We start from the raw sequence: 23,472 nt of genomic DNA on the forward strand, positions 1-23,472 counted from the left end.
GCTGAGGAAAACTTCCTTTGCAGGTACCTGTTTTCCCGAACACTGATATTCAAGGTAATTAAAGCAACTAATTGTGTGATGTTTCATTTCATTAACAGAGTGGTGCTCTGCTTGTGCTCATTCACCAGGTTCCCTGGCCACTTTGAGCTCAAAGGGATATAGTACTCATTCACCTTTGCCCCCTCTCTTGGCTTTGAAGGAAGGATGCCTTTGAGTTGGGAGTTAACTGAAGATGGGGAACAAGGTGTAAGTTCTCGGACACTTTGACCTGCTTCCAGAAAGTAAGTGGAAAGGGAAAGGCCCTTGAGAATAACTTTGGGATAATATGCCTGCTAATAGGGCCTGGGCAAACTGTGGCTTGGGAGTTAACTGGGGTCCTTACTTCTTAGCATTTCTTACAGTGGGAATAGGTTGAGGCCAGTGAGACACCCACCTGGGGTGCTAAATTTAAGGGGCCACCAAAGAACTCAGTAATGAAGTTAATATTTTAATGCAGTATTAAGTTAAAAAAGAAAACTAAATGCAAAGTATCAACCATGAACAAAATACCGAAATGTTAAACAAAGGCAGGATCAGTATTACTGATTTTTCCTTTTGCCTCAGGCTCTAACATGATTCAGCATGGGACTATTATGGATCGTGTTGTTTTTTTTTTATTTTGTTATTTTATTTATCATGGAATTTTTTCCATTAATCTAAAGTTTTTTTAAAAAACATTGCATTAAAACATTTTTGTCTAGTTTACTGAGATTTTTTTTTTTGGTTCCCCCTTAGAGTCAAAGCAAGCTCCTCTCTTCCTTTACCTTGTGTTGTTAACCAAGAACTTCTAGAAAAACGTGGCCTCCCACTTAGTACTACACAAAAAATCCCCCAAGACTACAAGACTAGTAGAGCATTTGCAGGAGAGTTTTATGGCATTTTTTCACTGTTTCTTGTCTTTTTTGCTGTTCTTGGGGGGATACAGAAGTAAAGAGACTTTGGTCCCCAGTTTCCACTCTGTTAATATGTCCCACTGTTAGGACCTCAACATAAGGGCTAATAAATTCCGATTGGATATGAAAGTTAATTTCATGTTGATATCCAATCAGATTTTCATAGCTCGAGTTACCACTTCTAGATGAAAACTGGTTCCAGAACTTAAGGCCATATAAATGCAGCATCCTGAGTACAAGAGAGTTCAGCTTTTGTCCACCAGTGCAGACCACAGAAGATTAAGCCTTATAGGAGTGGACCCTTTAGGCCTTGCAAGACCTAAGTCCTAACACTTTCCTCTTCTCTGTCCTCTCTCAGTGTCTCTACAGTCAATGGTCTTGTCCATTCTTTCCCACTGGCACAACCATTGCTGTTACCCCCAGACTCAACAGAAGCTCATTGAGCCAGAGTATTGTGTTGTGGACAGCTAGAGCACAGTGATGCTTTCTTCCACTGGTTTCACTGCAAATGCACTATCTCGATTACTATCCCAGGTGAATAGACTTTTGAGAGCTGCCCTGGGAACCAAACCACCATTTATCTCATAGTTTCTGTGGGAAAGAAGCTTCTAAGAACCAGACATTCAGATGAGAAGAGCATTTGGACCACAGCCCATGTGTAAGGTAGGCTTTGTAATATAAGACCAAGCACACAAGATAGGTAGAAGAAACTTCCATGGTTCTGAACAATGAGGGTGGCCAATGTAGCAAAAATACTAGACCTTGAAGGATGCGGGACTTGTGGTGTGGTTTGTTTGTTTTTGTTTGTGTTTGTGTTTGTACCTATTTACACTGTAGCAGCATGGTAGAGACCTTAGAGACTTTAGGATTAAGGAGATTAATGAAGCAGATTTGGTATCACAATTCATTTCTCAGCCTCTTCTTTTAAACTCACTTGTGTATTCCCTTTCTCATTTAAAATAAGCATTGAGACTTGATCCTCAACAAGTTTTTCAAATGACCGACTTTCTTACTGAGGACTCAGAGCCAAGCACAATGCCCAAGCTGCAGGAGACAGTTTGGACTGGGGTCACCAGTGCCACTAGGTTGTGGTTGTTGATCTCCCTCTAGGATCAAGGTGGGTGCTGCTTCAGGGGTGTCCATGAGCGGAAGGGAGATAGCCTCCTTGAACATTCCTCTTCTGGCCTTTCCCTGCCCCAGGTCCTCCAACCACCTTTCATGTGAGGAAATGGCTCTGTGTCTCTCACAGCTGTTGTTTGGTCCCCTGGCCCTAGTCAGTTTACGTTGCAGGAAGGTTCATTAGCTCTGGGACTCAGAAAAGCACAGTGAGTCCCTATCCAGCTGCAGGAACCAATGTGAAAATTCTGACAGCCTGAAAAGGAACAGACAACAGTTCCTTTACTTGGGGCAATTTCACTGAACACATTTATTTGCCATCTCCGGGAACCTTCTGTACTAAATGTGCTGGTATTTCCACCTAAGGAGGAATTTAACTGAAAAAATGAGCAGAATGGCAATGAGAAGTAGAAATACTATAAGAAAGAAAATGCCCAGAGCTGTAATCCCACAGGACAGTTTGACATCATACAGCTTAACTCCCCTTAAAGATGGGGGGTTTGCACACACAGTTTCCTCCAAGCCCTCAAATTTCTCCAGGTTTTCTTTGTACCATGTTATAAAATAAATGTTGGAACAAGTACACTCCAGGGGATTGTGACTTAGGTTAATGGTGCTCTGCTGGGACAGGATGGGAATGAGATGAGGTGGGACGGTGTGGATGCTATTGGCGGCCAGATTGAGGTAGAGCCCCTGAAGATGGCTAAAAGCATCTATGCTATTGCCTGTCAGGCTGTTGTAGCTTAAGTCTACATGACTCATATTCCCAAGGCTCTGGAATGCTTGCTTGTCTATGGAAAGGAGGTCACAGGAGGATAAAATAAGAACCTCCAAGCTGCTCAAGGGCTGAAGCAGGTTGGTCTTTGAGATGCTCCCATCTGGAAAGTGATTCCCCTGTAAATTTAGATGGCGGAGATCCACCAGGCCTGCTAGAAGGTGCTGATTGCTGGTATCCAGGAGACAGTGAGAAAGATTCAGAACTTGTAGGAGATGGAGGTTTTGAAAAGGACTCTGTGGAGCCTTAACGTGCAAGTGGGTAAATGCCAAATCTAGATGTTCTAACCGAGGACATTCTTTGAATGCCTGACTCTGGAGACCAAGAGGCTCATTGTAGCTCAGATTTAGGTATTGTAAGTGGGCCAGGTTTTTGAGTTGCAGATTGCAGCAGTCGGAAGCTGCTATATCATTGTGGCTTAAATCAAGTTTCTGAAGATCTTCTAGTTTTTCCAAACACCCAGCACCAAGGTCTAGTGTCCTCACGTTGCCTTTGATAGAGAGATCTATGAGGGATGGAAAACTGGCAGCATTGATTTGACACAACTGGTCAAAATTATTTACATTGAGAACTAATTTCTTGAGAGCGTTCATACCCTCAATCCCAGAGGGTAACCCTTTCAAGTGAGTTGCTGTCAGATCCAATTCCTGGAGTTGAGTGAAGCACCGAAATGTTGTAGATGAGATATCAGAGAAATGGTGCTTCTGTAGATTGATGCTTTCAACAGACATTTCACAAAGTCCCTCAAACATGGCTGAAGTGAGGTCTTGGTCTTCAATGTCGTCAAATGTCCCCAGCCAGAGAGACTGAGTAGTAGAGTTCTGTAGACCTTTCAATATAACAGACAAGTTAAGAGTGCCTCCAAAGTTCAAACTCTGGAAGCTTTTTGAATGGAAAGCTCCAGGCTCAATGCCTCTAATGCCATTGCCATTGAAATTAAGGCTTAGGTTGGTGGCCTTCTCCAGAGCATTCATGTCTTCACTAGAGAGATAGTATATAGCGTTATTCTGAAAATCCAGGACTTTCAAATTCTGCGTTGGAAAGTTTTCTGGGAACTTAATGGAGGAAATATGGTTACTTCCAAGATGCAAACTTTCCAGCTTTTCCAGATTGTACACTGGTATAAACTGGAGATTGGATATTCCTGTTTGGACTAAGAAAAGATGCTTCAGCGATTTGGGCCCATTAAACGCTGTTTCTGCCATGAATATCAGAGGATTTCCAGTCAACACAATTGTGTCCAATTGATGCTGGTATTGAAAAGTGTCTTCATGTACCCAGTTAATCTGACACCTTAAAAAGATAATAGTATTTAACAGTAATTCCTTAGAAAAAAGAAAAACTCTGTCACAGTGACTAATTTTAACAAAGCCATCTTTTGTGTATAATAAAAACAGTATACATCGTTATATGAAGCAAAACATAAAACACTTTCTTCAGTACCAACAGATGATCTATTGAATTAATGACTAGCCTCAGTTCCGAACACTCTGATTTAGAATTTTTTTCCAGATATCTTATCCCTTTGGATTGAACCATCAAAGGTTTGTTTTTAGAATTGAGAGAACTGTTAGTGGTTTGGTTGTAGGCAAACTGGAGTTATTATTTATTGTTTTAAGTAATATATAAAATGTAGCACATCATGTATACTATAGAGCAAATGACATGTAATATATGTATTTGTGTCATCCTGGATAAGTCACAGCTTTTCTCAAACTCTTGTTATATCTATTCAAGTACAGAAATGATGAGTGCTTTAGGGAATGGCTGTTAACCAAATGGCACATAGGAAAATGTGCCATAGAAATACGGAGCAGTACAGGAGTTATCCTGGTATTGTACTTGAAAATACCGATTACACATGGATGAGCACCCCCCACACACAAATACACACGCTACAATTCCCTTCTGGTTTCTTCCCTTATTTTCTTGTAACATTTCTGCCTACTGGTTCATAAACACTGGTCCTGATTCTAAAATTAAATAATGGAACTCTTTTCTCAACTTACAGGGGAAAAAGTTAGTAGCTTGTGTGTTTCTTCTGTAAATTTTTCTTAAAATGTTATAACCCAATAGTAAACTACGCTAACATGTAGTAAAATACAGCATCTGATTGAATAAAAGATTTGTTTTCAGTTTTGTTATCAGTATTCCTTAGAGCTTCTTAAATAACAGTGTTGATGCAGTGTCTTTGAAAACAATCCAATCTTCTCTTCAGTGATTGGGTTTCTTTAATACTATATTTCACCTGAATAAAAATATTTCATGGGAAAGAGTAAACACACAGGAAACGTAGAAGGCCCTTGTGCTTCCAAAAGAAGCAGGGTGAATGCAAGTTGTGTTACTACTTAAGGAAAACTTCAACCACACACAATGAATTCAAATACATACCTGGTTAAGTCCAAAAAGATAAGATCTACGAGTCTGGTGAAAGTTGTATTTTCAATTGTAGGCAAGAGATTAAAGCCAAATTCTAAAAATTCTGTTGTGTTTGGTAGAGTCTCAGGAACTTCTGTGAGACCTAAATTTTCACAGTTATATGTTTTGTTGGCTTCTTTCTGACAAGAGAAACAATGGAAATGAATATCAGAGTTGGTAATTTGATTGATTAGCAAAGTTATGTATATCTTATCCTTTGCACAGCAATCTCACTTCTTGGAATCTTACCACATACACAGCTGCAAAGACACAAAGTGACTTGTGCATAAGATTATTTATTTTATTATATTTTTGTAATACGAAAAGGTGGGCTGTCACCAGATCATTCATCAGTGTTGGACTCGGCTGGCCTTGGGGCAAGAGGAGACTGCTCCTGTTAAAAGAGACAGCGGATAGAAGATCTTTAAGAGACATAACCAAATAATAATAGAGTAGCCCTTGTTTTGATTCTGATTCAAATGAAGCATCCGGAAAAGACCTTTTATAGACTATCAAGAAACTTTGAGGACAGGATATTAGAGGATATTATAAGAATTTTTGAATGATAACAGTAATGTTCTTATTCTCTTGAAATGCACGTTGAAGTATTTCTGGGTAAAATGTCTTGATGTTTGGGATTTCATTTAAAATACTCTGGGCATAAAGGAGGGGAGGATTGGATACATGAAATCAGTAGGCAAACTATTGGTGACTATTCAATGTCGATATATACATGGGGGTTCCTTATAACTACTTATGTAACTATTTCAAAATTCTCTGTCCTCATACTGTTGCAGACAGTCCTCCTTAGCTAGAAACAGAAGACTGAGAACATCTTCCTTTACTATGAAGCCTGATGTTTTAGACATGTCACATTTTAATTGCTTTTTGCTTGACTCCAACTTCTGCTTAGTGGTGCACATTTTTGTAGGTACAGTGAGCATGCTCACCTACAGCAAGTCACGTTTTCTTCTGTATTGTGATATTACTATCAGTGTTACTGATGAAAATGCCGTATTTTTATTTCCTTGTAATTCACTCTTCATTTTATAGACCCAAAGTCCTCCAGGCAATGCCACAAATCCACCTAATGTCCTTGAAGTTCACACTTCACATTTAAAACTCAGATTTAGCTGACCGGTGGGAAAAACACATGTTACCAGACCCCTCTTGTGTAACTTCCCCGGTAGCTGGGAAGGTCTGGAGGAGCTTTGAGAACGAATTTCCCTTTTCCGGTGTGCGCGGGCATAACAGATGTCACATATACTTGGAGAAAGGGACCCTTTCTCAGTTCGTCTTGCGCTATTCTGGTCCTATAGCAAAAGGCGCCATGCTGGCAATTCCCTCCTTCTCCTGAATATATAAGCGCCGGTGACACCTAAATTAGTCCTCTTCTTTGCTTTACTAAGCACTTTTACTGCATTAATGTAATTCAGAAAGTTGAGAATGCAGCAGGAGCTCTCTAGAGCCAGTGGCCTGAGGGAGCTTCTAGCAAATGCAGAGGCAGATAAATGAAATAGCTCAGTTTTATCCCAGTGAAAAACAGAACTAGTTGATAACATTACCAGTTCTTAATTACAGAGTATTAAGAAACCCACCATGAGCCTGTGTCATATATTAATCTGTAGTTAGGTATAAACTGCAGCAAACTCTCTGCCCTTGATTCATGGGAGAATGAGGCAAATGACAAGAATTGCAGCTTCTAAGAGAATTTAAGAAGCAAGCATATTTTGGAGAATGTCCTGAGCCCCCCCCCCCCCCCCCCCCCACAGAGCCCATCCCCTTTGGCTTTTGTATCCACAGTCACAGTCTTGTACACTCACAGTTACTGTTATGGATGGTAACACGAAGCCCCCCATGCTCTACAATCACTCAAGCAGCATTAAATTGTTTCCAGTCTGTCGAATTTTTTGAGGCAGGAAGTACACACATACACATGCACACACACTGTTCTCATTCCTTTTTTGTTGAGAGTAAATTGTAGACGACATGACCCATTACCCCTCAGTCTCCTAGAACAAGGACATCTCTCCTATAACCACAGTGCCCGTCCCTAATTCATAATATTGAACACTGATACAATATTATTATCCAATGTCCAGTTCATATTCACATTTTGGCAATTGTCTTAATATTATCATTTATAGTAATTTTGTTTTTTCTAGTCTACATTCACACATTGCATTTAGTTTTTGTGTATCTTTAGGCTCCTTTAGTCAGACAATTCCTTAGCCTTTTGTTGTATTTAATGGCATTGATGTATATATCAATAAAACACACATACGTATATATATATATATTTACTGAACCCCGATTCATATTTTACAGAATGCCCCTCACTTGGGGCATCTTTCCACATGATCTGATTCAGGTTATACATTTTTGGTAGAAATACTACATGAGTGAGGTTGTGTCTTGCTCACTGTCAGGATCCTCTCAAAACTTTTTAAGAGAAAGCTGTGATAAGAGGAGCACAGGATTCTGGGACTGCAGCATGACCACGCAACAGAGAAGGAACGGACAGGCTGCAGAGAAGGAATATAAAGCTGGGCTGGCTGCCAGGGTTCCGTTTGCAGTTGCACCTCCAGGCAGATACCCACCACTGCTTTTGCAGCCCCTGTGGTTCCTCTGAGCTCCTCATGACCACTTCCTGTAAAACCAGCTTTCATTCTCTAGCCCTCAGTGTGAGATCATGTCTAAAATCACCTTCTTCCTCTCCTACTTTTTTGCCGGTTCTGTGACAGACAGGTCCTTTCTTTATTTTTTTTTTTAAATGTTTTATTTATTTCTAGGAGAGAGAGAGAGACAGACAGACAGACAGACAGTGTGAGCAGGGGAGGGTCAGAGAGAGAGGGAGTCACAGACTGAAACAGGCTCCAGGCTCCGAGCTGGCAGTCAGCACAGAGCCCGACGTGGGGCGCGGACCCACGAACCGCGAGATCATGACCTAAGCGAAAGTCGGACGCTTAACCGACTAAGCCACCCAGGTGCCCCAGACAGGTACCTTCTCCCATCCAAGTACTAACCAGGCCCGACCCTGCTTAGTTTCCGAGATCAGACGAGATCGGGCGCGTTCAGGGTGGTATGGCCGTAGACTAGACAGGTCCCTTCTTGATGTGGACTCGTGCAGCCAGCAGGGCTGTGCAAGGCGACACGGCATTCACAACAACCCCATGCCTACCCCCGCTCCAAGTCGTGGGCCAATTACCCAGGACCCGCTGTGCACTGGGACCTGCACCAACCGCTTTGTCTCCAGCTCCGTGTCAGAGCTGTGCCTTTTCTACATAGCGGAACTCGCAAGTGTTAAATCTGTGTTTGCAATCCCTTTTCCTTCCAGGTAATTCATTTGCATTTTTTCAATCAGGATCTTATTTTGCTTCCTTCTGCTGTAACTACAACTCCCTGCTATCCCGTGGTATTTTCTCTTCTCCAAAGTGTTGAAATCGTTTTCTAATTTTGAACCTTTCGAGTTTCTCCAAGTGCCAATCCCCACCTTTCCAGTCTTTCCTCTGCACTTGGCATACACCGCAGCCAGCAACTCCATGCAGGAAGTCTGGCATGCGGAACGCTGACCCTCCCTCCAGTTTTTCACCCCTCTATCCAGAGTTAGCAGTGTGACTGCATCAGATCCCAGAGTAACAACTACTCTCTGAAAATAAAATAGTCCTGAGAGGGCACAGTCCTCAAACTTCGTTGTTGACCTGACTACTACAGGCAAACAGCATCCCAATTATATGCAGTTCATTTTCTGTATATCTTGAGTCAGATTGCTTGGGTTCAGATCCCTGCTTTCAATCACTAAACTGAGCCTTCATTTTCACCAGCTATAGACGGGGGATAACCTTCTTTGTGGGCCAACTCTGAGGATTAGTAAGATAATGTATGTTGAACACTCACAGGAGGAGTTTGTGTTTTACTGGATCATCACAATATCATGTCACTGTTTAGAGCTCTTCGGAAGCCTTTGTATCCATGAATTTGTGAACTTGGAGTTCATCTGAAAAGGACCTCTACTAGGCACTTCTCACCCCTACCTAGGACTGAAGGACTATCTCCTACCATAGGTTTGGATAGCCAAGATGAGCCCATTTGAAATGAAGGGGCATGTTTACACTCCAGAGTCATTATTCAAGAGTACATCTAAAGCATTACCATAATTCAAATCACAGAACACTGTATTTCAGTTATGCTTTGCACATCTGTCAGCCTCCAAAGACCTGGTCAGGGCTCTAATTTTGTTACTTGTACACACACATACAGAGTAAACAATAGAAAAATATAACCGAAGAAACACACGCATACAGAAGAAAACAACAGTGGAATAGAACAGTGGAAGATTCCACATGGAGTGTTTACGGATGTTCAATATATTTTTAGAACTTGCCTACATTAGAAATACTTTTCAGGGGGTGCCTGGGTGGCTCAGTCGGTTGAGCGTCCGACTTCGGCTTAGGTCATATCATGGTTTGTGGGTTCGAGCCCCACATCAGGCTCTGTGCTGACAGCTAGCTCAGAGTCTGGAGCCTGTCTTCAGATTCTGTGTCTCCCTCTCTGACCCTTCCCTGCTCATGCTGTCTCTCAAAAATAAATAAAACATTAAAAATTAAAAAAAAATATTTTTCAAACAAAAAGTTTTACTAAAAATTCATCTTGACTCCCACCTCACAATGTATGCAGAAAACAATTCCAGGTAGGCCATGGATATAAATGCGAAACCTAACAATAGAATTAAATACAAAGCAAACTTCAAGAAAACACAGGATAATACTTTCATGGTCAAAAATGTTTAAACAGGAAAGAAATGCCCTGAAAATAGAGGAATAATTATAAATCAAGCTACACTAAAAGTAGGAACTTCTTTTCATCAGAAAGTATCATTAGGGGAATGGAAAGGTAAGCCATAGAGTGGGAAAGAATGGTTGCAATGTAATGAAGGACTTGTATCTGCAATTCACAAGGAGCCCCTACAAACCAATAAAAGAAAGACAGAAAAACTAAGGGAAACTGGGCAAAAGAACTGAGAATGCACTTCTCTCTCTCTCTCTCTCTTTCTCTCAGTCATACACACACACACACACACACACACACACACACACACACACTCAGATATCGAATGGCCAACAAAGTTGAAAATGTACTCATCTAACCATCAGGAAAATAAAAATTAAATCCCAATGAAATACTACTACTCATCCATCAGAACTGTTAACATTCTTAAACCAACAATAGCAAAATTAGTGAGTAATCAGAATTCACATACATTGCCAATGAGTATAAATGGGTACTAACCCTTTGGAAAAGAGGTTGGCAATATCTACTGAAATTAAATACATGTATACACTATGACCAAATACATCCCCACCCTGGTATACACCTAGTAAAGATTTGGATATTTGTTTACTAGAGACATAGATATGAATGTCCAAAGCAGCAGCATTTATAATAGCCAAGAAATCGACAACAGTGCAAATGACCACTAACAGTAGAAAGACTAAATAGTGGTTCACTAGTACAGCAGAATACCATTCAGCAATGAAAACAAATAAATGATTGCTGTATGCAGCATTTTTGGTAAATGTCATATATTTCTGCTTTGATAATATGCCAGACACAAAAGAGTATAAACAATGTGGTCTCTGGTATATAAAATTCACAAAGAGGCAAAATCATTCTTCGATGATAGAAGTTAAGAGTACTGGGTGCCCCTGGGGGCTACTGACTGGGAATATGCATGAGGGGGCTTCTGAGTTGCTGAGAATGTACTATTTCTTTTCTTTTTTCTTTTTTTATTAAAAAAAACTTTCTTTAGTGCTTATTTATTTTTTGAGAGAGAGAGAGAGAATGTGAGTGAGGGAGGTACAGAGAGAGTGAGACACAGAATCTGAAGTAGGCTCTAGGCTCCAAGCCGTTAGCACAGAGCCTGACGTGGGGCTCGAGCCCACAAGCTGTGAGATCAGGAGATCGCCTGAGCCGAAGTCGGCTGCTTAACCGACGGAGCCACCCGGGTGCCCCAAGAATGTGCTATTTTTTGATCTGTGTGTTGGTCACATGGATGTGCTCACTTTGTTAGACTCATTAAACTGTACGCTTAGGATTGGCGAACCTTCCATATATAGGTTTTACTTCGATAAAAGGTTTACTAAACTAAAAACAAAGCAAAAAAAAAAGAAAAAACTTCTTGTTTTCAAGATAGGGCCTGATAAGTTAATGGGAGCCACCACGTGGGCACATAGACAACATTGTGGTTAATTCTGCTTCAACTGGAGGGGAGAACAAAAGAGGGAAGGGAGAGCGAAGGGGAGGCTGAGCAAACTGGGGTAATCTACGCTTGAAAAGGGGCCAGACCCTTCAACCCAAAGCTCCCTCTCCCACCACTTCCACTTGTATTCCACTTTCTGCAGCCCAGAAGTTCCTTACCTTCAGGAACAAACTCTCAGTCATCTTTGTGACCCCCAGGAAGCTCCCACTACTCACAAAGAGTGATGGATGGTAAACAGCCTGAGAATCCTGCTGCTGAGAACTTAGACACGATAGAGGATATAAATGAAAGTGTAGGTCCAAGGTTAATTCCATTGTTACCAAGGCATTTAAAATCAGTCCTTTCAGAGGGAGGACTGCAGAGAGCTTGTTCTATTGAAAGGTTTCAGTCTCCCCTGACTTTACCAAAGAGGAAAGCTCTTGCTTCCGCATAGGGACAGGCCTGGAGATCCTGGGACCCTCGGCATCACTTTTGCCACCTGAGTGTCAGAGAGACCTCGAAACAGGGAACCAAAGGACTAGGGTGTTCTCCCTGTTTGTTTCCCTTCTCCTCTGCCAAAACAGGAGCCATTTGCAAAAAGGAACTAGCAACTCTGGAACCTAGTGTCTTCAGTAGGAAATTAGACTGGTCCAGTATTTCCACGGGCTTTCCAGAACGCCCACTTGGGCTTCTAAAGCACTGCACAGACTTTGCAGCAATACAGGGATTTAAGAGTTGAAGTGGTAGGCTTCAGAGTCGGATTTTTAAAAAAGCCCAATTCCCAATAAGCTGGAATTGGATGTTAAGCATGATATTATCCTGCCTGAGGGTGCTGTCAGATGGTGGATGGCATGCCTACGTGGTCATTGAGGAGGGAGTGTTCCCACTCTTACCCTCTTATCTTGTCACCTACATGTCTGTGTGTAATTGGCCTTCTGACCTGAGTGCTGAAGAGAGAGCCCTCTGGGGTTGATATAAACCTCTTACTTGACCCCTTCTGTTGTGGTCTGATTTGTGTCATCGCCAAATTCATATCTTGAAGCCTTAACCCGAGGACTCAGAAGGTGACTTTATTTGGAAAAAAAAGAGTCTTTAAAGAGGTAATTAAGTTGAACTGAGATTGTTAGGATGGGCCCTAATACAGTATGACTGGTGTCCTCATGAGAAGAATAAATTAGGACACAGGTACAAAGAGAAGATGATGTGAAACACAGGGAGAAGATGGCCATCTACACAGGGAGAGCCAATCAATGAGGTCTCAGATGAAACTAACCTTGCTGATGCCTGATCTTAGATTTCTAGCCTCCAGAATTATGAGCAGATTCTCAGTGGGAGAAAGGTTGCAGCGTTTTAGAAGATGGCAAGAGACCCTCTCCAATAACTTCACACAAGTTGGTAAATATTGTTATGGGCCAAAACAGAAGATGCAGTTTGGCTCTGTTCTTCAGTGTTACTCCTGTGGGTCAGCAAAACAGATGGAGGGCTGTCCAATTTGAGAAGAAAGCCAGACTCATTCAGAGTGATCTGTATATGCTCTAAAACCTGGCACAGGCCATCTTTGCTAATCTCCAGGAAACCAAAAAAACTGTTTGTAGAGTAGTGGCCATATGCTGGGATGTTGGAGAAACAGCACCTCCATTCTGGAAAAACATTTGGAGGGCTGCTCTTTGCACTGAGACCCTGTTGGTATATTATGTCTCAATTAGAATCGTTTTGAGGGAATTGTTTGTAGAGGAGGCAAACTCTCATTTCTTCCAACGGATAATTTTTGAGATCATCCCCTGGCTAAGCTCTGTGGCTCCTCCCTCATTTTAAAGAAGAACCTCTCCACACCTCGTCACCCTTTTAAAGACAGTGGTTATTGGGAGGCCACATCTCAGATAGGACTGTGTGCTGAATCTCAAAATTTCCAGGCAGTTTACTCTGAATAAAGACAAACAGTCCGGACTCACCTCAGTGCACATCTGATCCGAGGAGGTGATGGCTTTACAGCTGGCAGAAAACATCACTGCCAACAGGAAGCAGCTGGCACAGGGAGCCATCACCGGAACGAGGCCGCCCCAGCTTGGTGGGCTTACTTAGTGCCTGGAGCAGAGAAATGGAATCAAACTCTAATGGCATCCGTAACTCAGCGGGCAGAGAGGTGCTCAGAAGGGTGTGATCTGGGAACAAAAAATGCTGTTGATTGCTCAGCTGGTTCTGTGCTGAAAAAAAAAAAAAAGGAGGAAGTTCCTTTTGCATACGACCAATTCTCCTTGCCAAAAATAGCTGAGAACCCAGCCTCAGAATGGCCCCAGCGTGTTTCCTGGCAAATATGAATCAGTTGAGCGCCCCTTTGGGGCTGGTCACCCAGGTGCTCAGTGGGACAGTTTCTATGGCCGTTAGGCCAGCTTCAGGAGTTTGGCTAACTCCAACAGCTTCTGGTCCCTTCGATGAGAGACACTGTAGAAGGAGGAAGCTATCCTCACAGAGGAAGCCATTTTGTTAGTTGTGCTAGGTGAGTGGCGTGGACAGGTTCAGTGGCATGCTGTGGGGGCAGATAGAAGGACTATGTTCTGCAGTGGCACCTGCTGAAATGGGTACTGGAGCAGGAGGGAACAGGGCCATCCACAAAAAGGTGGTATCCCTGCTCCTTGCATTTCTGCTGCTGCCTCGGCCACCCAGTTCATATTGCCTCTGGTCTTGGTCCAGAAGAAGGACATATCCATCCTTAGACCATGTGATTCAGGCCAGCTAAAGCAGCTGAGGTGGAGTCCCCTCTTTCTCCCTTTCAACCTAACCCAGGGAAGTAGAGGACACTGCTATATCCAGAGCATTCTGGCTGAGAGAGCAGAGTTAAGGATGTCAGCCGTGGCTCTATTTCTTCTTTGAAATAGCTTGAAGCAGGATTGCAATTGCCCTCATCATGGTGCAAGATGTGGTAGTTATTAAAGAAGGTCAAAGTACCTCACTGGGCTGAATTTAGCTACCTCAGATGTTGTTTCCTAATCTTCTGGCTTAGAGGGGCTGCTTGGCATTGCTGTTCTTCCATTTCATTTCCAAGAGCCCCATTCTTAGCATCAGAGTTCAGAATAACTTGAGATACTGTTACCACTACTGTCTGACTTCTACTAATAGAATCATTATAAGACCTACCATTTGTGGAGCACTTACTATACATCAGGCCACAGGCAGGGATTCTTTTATATGTGTTTATATCTTTATCACATGTTCTACCAGAGAGATACTAGTATTTCATCCACTTTATAGATGTAAAAACTGATGTTCAAGGACATTCAATAACTTCTCCAAGGCTATATATAAGACTAGAAAATGGTGGATGATGGCTTCAGATCCACTGTCTCGCTGTGGACACTGTACTCCTACTGTCCATAGTTTTAGAAAGAGTTTTGCCTCCTGAAGGAGTGAAGAGTGGATGAGATAAAGAAAGGTTTCAGAGCAGAGGCTCAAGACGAGAGTGGGTTGGAGAAACTATGGCCTAGGCGCTGTTCTAAGGCTCTCCTAGTCACCCCTCAAATGCCATCCTTATCAACAGAAGCAGCTCCAAAGATGCTTTTGGTAAAACACAGTTCAAACAAATGCAGGCCGATGGCAGCTCACCTTGCTTTACAGGCATGCATTGCAGTGAAAAGCTAGAGTTGGTCTTGAAACTGGGTCATTTTCAGCCTCAGGTCCATTGGTTGTCAACTGAGTGAACTTGGGCAAGTCATGTCACTTAAGTGAGTCTATTTCCCATCTGAAAAATAGAACAGGAAGTCCAGTTCCTGTTCTGCTGCTCTCACAGGGTAATTATGAGAATCAAATAGGATCATACATGTCAAAATGCTTTCTTGACCTTTAATCCCTACATAAATATGAAGAATGTCTTACTCCTCTGATTAACCAATTCCAATGTCATGTAAATATCACCATCAGGAAATTGTCTCCTGCCCTGGAGATGTTGAAAAGGTATATTACTTTTCTTTTCAAAGAGAGGTTTGATGACTCAGTTAAGGCCATAGGATTTTGTCATTTTCTGAGGCCACACTATTTGCATATGATTTGCATGTGTTTACATAATGAATTCAAAAGACTCACTGCAAGTGTATAAGAGTAAAAGAAAATAAATGAATACGAGTGACCTTCTGCCACAGCATTCAAATCAAATATTCAGGGCATAATACCCTGAAATATGAAATAGATTAAAATTTAAACTATTGCAAACAGATGGGAAGATAGGTTTTAGAGTTCAAAGGCAAGAATGAAACCCTTATTTGGGACCAGGTTGTAAAGAATCACATACTCTGAAAGGTCACCCCATCCAAATGATTTTCATGCCTGAATTCTTTCCTCCACACCCCTTGCCCCACCCCTTTCCACAGACAAAACATACATGATATTACCTTCCAGTCTCTACTTTTTTTTTTAATGTTTATTTTTGAGAGAGACAGTGTGTGAGCAGGAGAGGTGTAGGGTGGGGGCGGGGACAGAGTATCTGAAGCAGGCTTCACACTAATAGCAGTGAGCCTGATGCGAGGCTCAAACCCAGGAACCATGGGATCACGATATGAGCCAAAGTCAGACACTCAAATGAGTGAGTCACCCAGGCATCTCACTTCAAGTGTATTCTGAAAAGCTTCAAGTGACAGAAAATTTTCTGTCCCCCAAGAAATTGTTTTGGCAGATTTTAACCATATAAAACTGAAGCCCTTAAACCACCAAAGTCTTCCCACTAACTTCCCTCCAATAATCCTCCTTTCCCAGGCCAACAGAACAAGTTCCAGCCCTTAGCTATTAGACAGTAGTTTGGACGTCCCTGAATCATCCCCTTTCCAGATTAAAATTTTCTGGTTCCTCCAACAGTGATATACGTTCCTGCGTCATAAATCCCTAACAGTCTCTCTGAAAACTTTCAATTTTCCCAAGAAAGGCAGTGACTTGAATTCTAGCTCTAGCATTGCCATTAATTTGTATATCCTAATGTCCTTTTCTGTAAAATGGAGTTAAACTAGCTTATCTGTAAGGCAGTTCATCTAAAAACCCCATCTTCCTGTTGCAAAACCATGATTTCCATTTTACATACATAAGTGATTGGCTTGAACCAAAGAAACGGAGCTATACTTGCTACCTGGTGACACATTCTTCCTTTCTTACTTCAGGTGTACTTGCCCCTTCTTGGCGAACATAAAATGCAGAGAGTTTTGGCCAGAGCAATGGACATCACAATTGCAGCTAATTCACATTGCCATTAAGGGATGGAAATGCTGTCACCTATTTTAAGAACCAGTTCTAGGGCACCTGGGTGGCTCAGTCAGTTAAGTGTCTGACTCCAGCTCAGTTGATGATCTCACTGTTTGTGAGTTCGAGCCCCACATTGGGCTCCCTGCTGTCAGCACAGAGCCTGTTTCATATCTTCTGTCCCCCCTCTCTCTGCCCATCCCCCATGGGTTCTCTCCCTCTGTCTAAATAAATAAATGAATTAAAAAAAAACACACAATTCTTGCAGAGATATAGAATGAGAAAGAAGATGGTGAGAACAGGCACTAGAAACTCATTTATTTCTACTGGCCAGTGATCAGGTCAGTTGTTATGCTTTTATTCCTCATTTCCATGCTCTTCATCCATTGGGTCAGCTGCCACCCCATAAGGTAACTGATAAACCTGCCCACTTTCATGTCTGGGAGGTCCATGCCCTCACTTACCTGTGTGTCCATTTGATTATAGCCTGGGGAGGGACTTCGGGGTCCTAGGATGCCTTGCTTGGGTCTTCAAGCCATTTCTTAGCGACGACTAATAGGCTATTTTCTTTCAAGGGTTTGCAAACCCAAAGATGCTTTTGTGATCCAACTTTAGCAAAGAGCTAGATGTTTAATTTCCAGCATAGCTTATGGACACCAGGTGGTGTACAACTGTCCTTTTTCATTTTTCACTTGTACATTGAGTTTTTGTTCTGCTTTCGGGTCATGCCTGCCCTTGCCCCTGGTTGCTCTCCCACCCCCAGATGGTTGAATCTACTTGCATCTAAAATTCTACTTAAACTTGAATATTCTAATGCATTTTATGATCAATTTTATGCTTTGTTGTTATAGTTCTCCATATCTGTTTATTTATTTTGCTAAACTCTTAAGGTTTAGGGTGATAAAGGCCAGGAGTAAAGCCCTCTTTAAGTCATCCCGACCTCTCTCTCAGAGTTTGCTGGTGTGCTGCCTTGCGGGCATGTCAGAACAGAGGCCCGCTCTGTCATGCTCTACGATGCTGCCTTTCAGGTGATGGCTCTTATGAAGTCACCAGGTTGGACAGAGAAAGCTGGAGAGGAGACATAACTCTCCTTACATTCTGCTTGAGTTCAAGCTCATTTGTGTTGATGGCTTCACAATGCACCCTTGATCTTACTACTCCAGTACTGCCTATTTCTCTGTGCTGTTGTTGACGGTGCCCTCGCCATCATCACCACCACCAGTAACAAAACAGGCACAGTGTTCTCATATGGCACATGAACCTGACCTCCTGGGACATTGCTTCTCCTCCACAGAAACACCCCAGCCTTCTATACTCAGAGATAAAGAGGGAGTTCTTCTTCCCCAGTCTAGGGACAGTTTGCATTTCCTGCCCCAGAATTCACCCCTTCCTGAGATGACTGATAGCGGAAATAGCCACCCCTTGGAATTATCACTTAAACTGGTTTAAAGGTTATAACATTTTAAGTTGATAGCCATTTAAGAACTGATGTTTTCAACTGACATTTCCCTGAATCTACGTTTCGTTATTACCAGTGGTCATCTGGTTACACATGCAGTTCGTGGTTCTGGAAATATGTGTAACATATTAGAATATTTGTCAAGTTTTAGCTTCCAATTAACCATAAGGTCAGTGCCATTTCCTAAGTTTTCTTTTGTCTGGTGTATTTTATAAAGGCATAAATGTTAAAGGCATCCTTAGGGTTTTTCTCTCCAGTTTTAAATGAATATATTAACAGGCACTGGGATACAGGGACTAGAGAATAGGACTGGGAATTGGGATTCTGAGATAAACCCTTAACTCTGAAGTAAAGTGGTCTTAATAGTGATACATTAACATCAGGAATTTTAAAGCTAAAAATAAGCTTTAACGTAATCTAATCTAACCCTGTCTTTTTTTTTTTAAATCTAAGATTGTAAAAGAACATGAGTGTGACATTCCCAAGAGTTGAGATTATTCATATTATTGTTCAACCATTTACTTTTAGCCCTTCTGGAACATTTTTCACATCCTGTCTCTTGTCAGGCTTTATACTATGAGCACCATATTAGATTAAATTCCCATCGCCCTTTACGGTGAAGCACAGGAGGAACAGATTTGCTGAATGAGCAGAGAGGCCAGGGGCAATTTCTGTAAATGGCAAGATGGCATCCTTTCCTCATTCTAGTGGACCCCAGAAAATTTCCCTTGGTATGAGTGGAAGCATTTGTTGGGGGATGGATGGTGCTTTGAGGGGAGCCTTTGCTCATTCCTCTGTACCATGTGCAGCGCTGACTTCCTCGTGGGGGTAGGATTAGCAGCAGATAGGAGTTCAGCAGCCTTTATGGGTTCTCATCTTCGGACTCGACTGCCTTTATGACGTTGGACAAGTCATTAGCCTCTCAGGGTCTCAACTTCTATAAAAGAAGCATGCTTGTGAAAGAAGGGTAACCCATAAAGAACTGTGAAGAATAATTTATTATTTCCAGCTTCAAGCATGTGTGGGTGCCCATGTTGATCCCTTGCCTCCATTCAGGTCTCTGTTTCTTTTTAAAATTTTTTTAAATGTTTTTATTTATTTCTAGGAGAGAGCGAGAGAGAGACAGCGTGAGCAAGGGAGGGTCAGAGAGAGAGGGAATCTCAGACTCTGAAACAGGCTCCAGGCTCTGAGCCGGTAGTCAGCACAGAGCCCGACGCGGGGCTCAAACCCACGAACCGCAAGATCATGACCCAAGCGAAAGTCGGACACTTAACCGACTAAGCCACCCAGGCGCCCCTCAGGTCTCTGTTTCTAAGAAGCAGTTCCTCTGAAGGCAAAGTAAAGCTAGGGACAAAACTGAAGGAACTCCTTATAAAATATATGCAAGGAGCCCTGACTAGGAAGGTGCCAGGTATTCTTGTAAGCTCTTGAGATGCATTATCTCAAAAAAAATCTTCGGAACAATTTGTCTAAGAAGGTTCTGTTGTCATCCGAGATTTAAAGGTGAGTAAACTGAGGCCAGAGTGGTTCAGGGAATATGCTCAAGGTCACAGGTCAGAATATGGAGGATCCATGACTCCTCATTCGCTCCATCTGATCCCCGAGTCATGCTTTTGTGCCTCACCACACTGCCTTTCCAGAAATTCCCTTGCTTGCAACAGAAAGAATTCCAGAACCCCAGCCACGTGGCAGGAAATTGCACAGTGTGTGTATCTCAGACGCCCAGGTTCCGATTCAAGCCCTCCTAGTTTGCTGCCGTGGGCAGGGATTCTTCTGGCACTTACTTGACAACCACGTTTTCATAGGACAGAGAGTGTATTTGGAAGAGATGTCCGCCCTAGAAATTAAATCAGCTGGGCTAAAAGCAATCAAGATGCCATCTGGACAGACTCTGACTTCCTGCCCAGAAGATAAAGACATCTGGACCTAGGAAATGCCAAGGACATGCTGACTTGGTCCCCAGGCCTGCGGGCAGCTCCTTGCTTCACACAGACACTCTTTCTTAATTGTGCAGAATCTACAGCCCTGAGCTGCCGCGGGGGCCGCCGAAGGCCTGATGCTATTGACCACCGAGGGCTTCCCTGCTCACAACCAATGACGACTGTGAGCTGCAGTGACTTTCCACTGCTAAGGAGATGGATTGACTGCAAAGGCCACTGTAAATTGCCCTCTTTAATGATGGAGCAGGAGGTGGCTGCCCCAGACCCAATTTATTGTTATTAGGGCACATCATGGCTGCTGATTGGTAAGTAGGACCGAGGGGAAATATTTATACAAACAAAGAAGCTAATTAAGGGAGCTCCCCAGGTTTGCCTACCCAATCTATGCTTACTGCTGCCTCCTCCTGTGAGGCAGGCTGACTCCAATCACATGGGTTCTTGAGCAGTCAGCCTGCATGTGGGTGCCCTGGGCGGAGGGTGGAGAAGGCTTTGGGGAAGAGCTGAAGAACTAGAAGTGAAAGGTTAAGATTCTGCACAGAGAGCTTTTCTTGTGGCAGCATCTGAACACTTGCACATGTTTTTCTAGGGGTGAATCTCACACACCAGGTTCTATTTTAAAGCACAGCTTGAGTCTCTCCAATCGATAAACACCCAAAGCTACCGAATTTGGTGTGGCTGGGACAAACCTCTCTCCCCTTTTAGTCCACCAGAGAAGCAATACTGGCCCTAGTTAGACTCCCCAATTAGACTCCAAATAGGTCTCTTTTAGGTTCTGCATAGATGGGACATATTGAAGGTTGTAGGTTTGGGGGGAAAGATTTGCTAGTCTGAGACAATTTACAGTTGGGAGATTTTTTATTTCTTTTTTTTTTTAAATTTTTATGTTTTTTTTAATTTATTTCTAGGAGAGAGAGAGACAGTGTGAGCAGGGGAGGGTCAGAGAGAGAGGGAGTCACAGACTGAAACAGGCTCCAGGCTCCGAGCCAGCAGTCAGCACAGAGCCCGACGCGGGGCTCGAACCCACGAACCGCGAGATCATGACCTAAGCGAAAGTCGGACGCTTAACCGACTAAGCCACCCAGGCGCCCCTTTTTATTTCTTTTTTTAATGTTTATTTCTTTTTGAAAGAAAGTGCAAGCAGGCGAAGGACTGAGAGAGAAGGAGACAGAGAATCGGAGGCAGGCTCTGTGCTCACAGCAGAGAGCCTGACTCAGGCTTTGAACCCAGGAACCGTTAGATCATGACCTGAGCTGAAATCGGTTGCTTAACCTACTGAGCCACCCGGGCACCCCGGGAGTTTTATATTTCAAAATAATGAAAAATGCCGTGTTTATAAGTGTTTATCAAGTTACTATTGGCTGTGACCTAAAAAATAAGACAAAACCACCTCCAATGGTAGGAATTTATCAGTTCAGACTTCAAAGCCTTCCAGTCCCTCTGGCCTCTGTGCTCAGGAGAAAGGTCTTGCATTTATTTTCTTGCCCACTTCATTTCTATTGTACTCCCTTTCTGAAAATCTTTTTCTTGTAAGGTTTGTTGGCTTTGTTAGCATTCCATTCTTGCTTCCATTATCTTTGCCTCTTTTCTTCCTCTTGGATTTTTACATTCCTTTTTATTTTTGAACCTCATCTTCAGTTACGGCTTTTCATCATCCTAGCACTCCAGGTAGCTCTTACTCTTCAGACCTTTTTTTTTTTCTGTAGGATTATCATGTTTCTTGGTCTCTGAAATGCCCAGGCAGCACTCATTTGCTTTCTTTCCATCGGCCCTCATTCTTCCAAGACCTTGTGGGGTTGCCCAGATGCCTGATCGGGTCAGCAACCAGCATGTTTGCAAAGGAAAGCCACCTCACATCTCATCTCTGAGCTTCCTGCACTTCCGGGGCTGGGACCCACTGGTTAGCTGAGCCTGGCGAATGGAGTTTGAGATAAATCAAGGCATAGAGGGCCCTGAATATCTGAGAGGCACCAATACCAACCGCTGACATTGACCAACACAGTAGGCAGCTCACCTCCAAGATGGTACAAACTCAGCTTTTGGCCTTTACTTTTTCAAATGAGACACAAACATGTGGAGCCTGTGGGGAAGAAAATAAGAAGTCAAGACTAGTCTTGGGGGGTGCATAGGTGGCTCAGTCAGTTAAGCGTCCAACTTCAGCTTGGGTCATGATCTTGCGGTTTGTGAGTTCAAGCCCCGCGTCAGGCTCTGTGCTGACAGCTCAGAGCTTGGAGCCTGCTTCAGATTCTGTGTGTGTGTGTCTCTCTCTCTCTGCCCCTCCCCTGCTCATGCTCTGTCTTCAAAAATGAATAAACGTAAAAAAAAAAAAAAAAGAACTGGTTTTGGAATTTTCAACGAGAGAAAATCCATATCGTACTTCTTTTATTTATGTATACATTTTTAAATGTTTATTTATTTATTTTTTTATTTATTTATGAGAGAGAGAGAGAAAGAGGGCAGGGGAAGGTCAGAGAGAGAGGGAGACAGAATCTGAAGCAGGCTCCAGGCTCTGAGCTGTCAGTACAGAGCCAGACGCAGGGCTCAAACCCATGAACCATGAGATCATGATCTGAGCTGAAGTTGGACGCTTAACCTACTGATCCACGCAGGTGCCCCAGTGTTTATTGTTTATTTATTTTTGAGGAGAGATGGAACGTGAGTGTGGGAGGAGCAGAGAGATAGGGAGACACAGAATCTGAAGCAGGCTCCGGGCTCTGAGCTGTCAGCACAGAGCCCTACATAGGGCTCGAACACACAAAAAGTGAGATCATGACCTGAGCTGAAGTCACATGCTTAACCAGCTGAGCCACCCAGTCATCCCCATGTTGTATTTCTGCATAAACATGTATTGTGAAAAGATCATCCATAAATAAACATCAAAGTTATTTTAAAAAAAAGTCTTTACATGGAGATACAATCAACAGTGGCCAAGAATGGGAAAAATTATGAGTATAGCTTCAGTTTTAATATAGTCTTCCTCTTTGGAACACAAGTCCTTCCTGTGGCAGTCTATTATTAACAATCAAACCAAAAAAAAAAAAAAATTAAGAAGAAGAAGAAGAAGAAGAAGGGGAAATTCTGAAACTTGCCTTTTACTTTCTAAATATGGTTTCATTCATTTTAAACATATCTACCAGAACAATTGAAATTTGTTACACTGATCATAGAGCGAGGTTTATTTTAACAAAGGACTCAGTTTATCCATGACTGCACTGCTCATTCCTTAAAACTGTCACCAAATCTAGTGCATTTTTTGATGACCTGATTTTTCCGAATTTAACAGTACCTGTATCTGCTGTGTAAAGGGAAGCTGACTTGTAGCTTTGAGACATATGCCCACTAAGCATGCAAGAGCCAGAAATAAACCAAAAAAAAAAAAA

General features: G+C 42.6%; 1 protein-coding gene across 1 annotated transcript; it reads right to left on the reverse strand.

Moving 5' to 3' along the window:
• Positions 1-775: 775 nt before the first annotated feature.
• Positions 776-13,620, reverse strand: CD180 (CD180 molecule). Its single transcript, XM_039217707.1, has 3 exons — positions 13,432-13,620; positions 5,215-5,381; positions 776-4,116 (listed from the first exon to the last, which is right to left on the reverse strand). The coding sequence occupies exons 1-3, from the start codon at positions 13,519-13,521 to the stop codon at positions 2,388-2,390; spliced, it is 1,986 nt and encodes a 661-aa protein (XP_039073638.1). The 5' UTR covers positions 13,522-13,620; the 3' UTR covers positions 776-2,387.
• Positions 13,621-23,472: the final 9,852 nt, after the last annotated feature.

Source organism: Hyaena hyaena, unplaced genomic scaffold, assembly GCF_003009895.1.
Source record: "Hyaena hyaena isolate Hyena2069 unplaced genomic scaffold, ASM300989v1 scaffold_710, whole genome shotgun sequence".
NCBI lineage: Eukaryota > Metazoa > Chordata > Mammalia > Carnivora > Hyaenidae > Hyaena > Hyaena hyaena.

What these genes read in the sequence shown, in the direction of transcription:
- CD180 (XM_039217707.1), bottom strand. Translation starts at nt 13,521, where the DNA reads ATGGCTCCCTGTGCCAGCTGCTTCCTGTTGGCAGTGATGTTTTCTGCC. An exon ending in CGGATCAGATGTGCACTGAG is followed by an intron (nt 5,382 to 13,431) that starts GTGAGTCCGGAC and finishes TTCTCTTGTCAG; the next exon opens with AAAGAAGCCAACAAAACATA. An exon ending in ATCTTTTTGGACTTAACCAG is followed by an intron (nt 4,117 to 5,214) that starts GTATGTATTTGA and finishes TATCTTTTTAAG; the next exon opens with GTGTCAGATTAACTGGGTAC.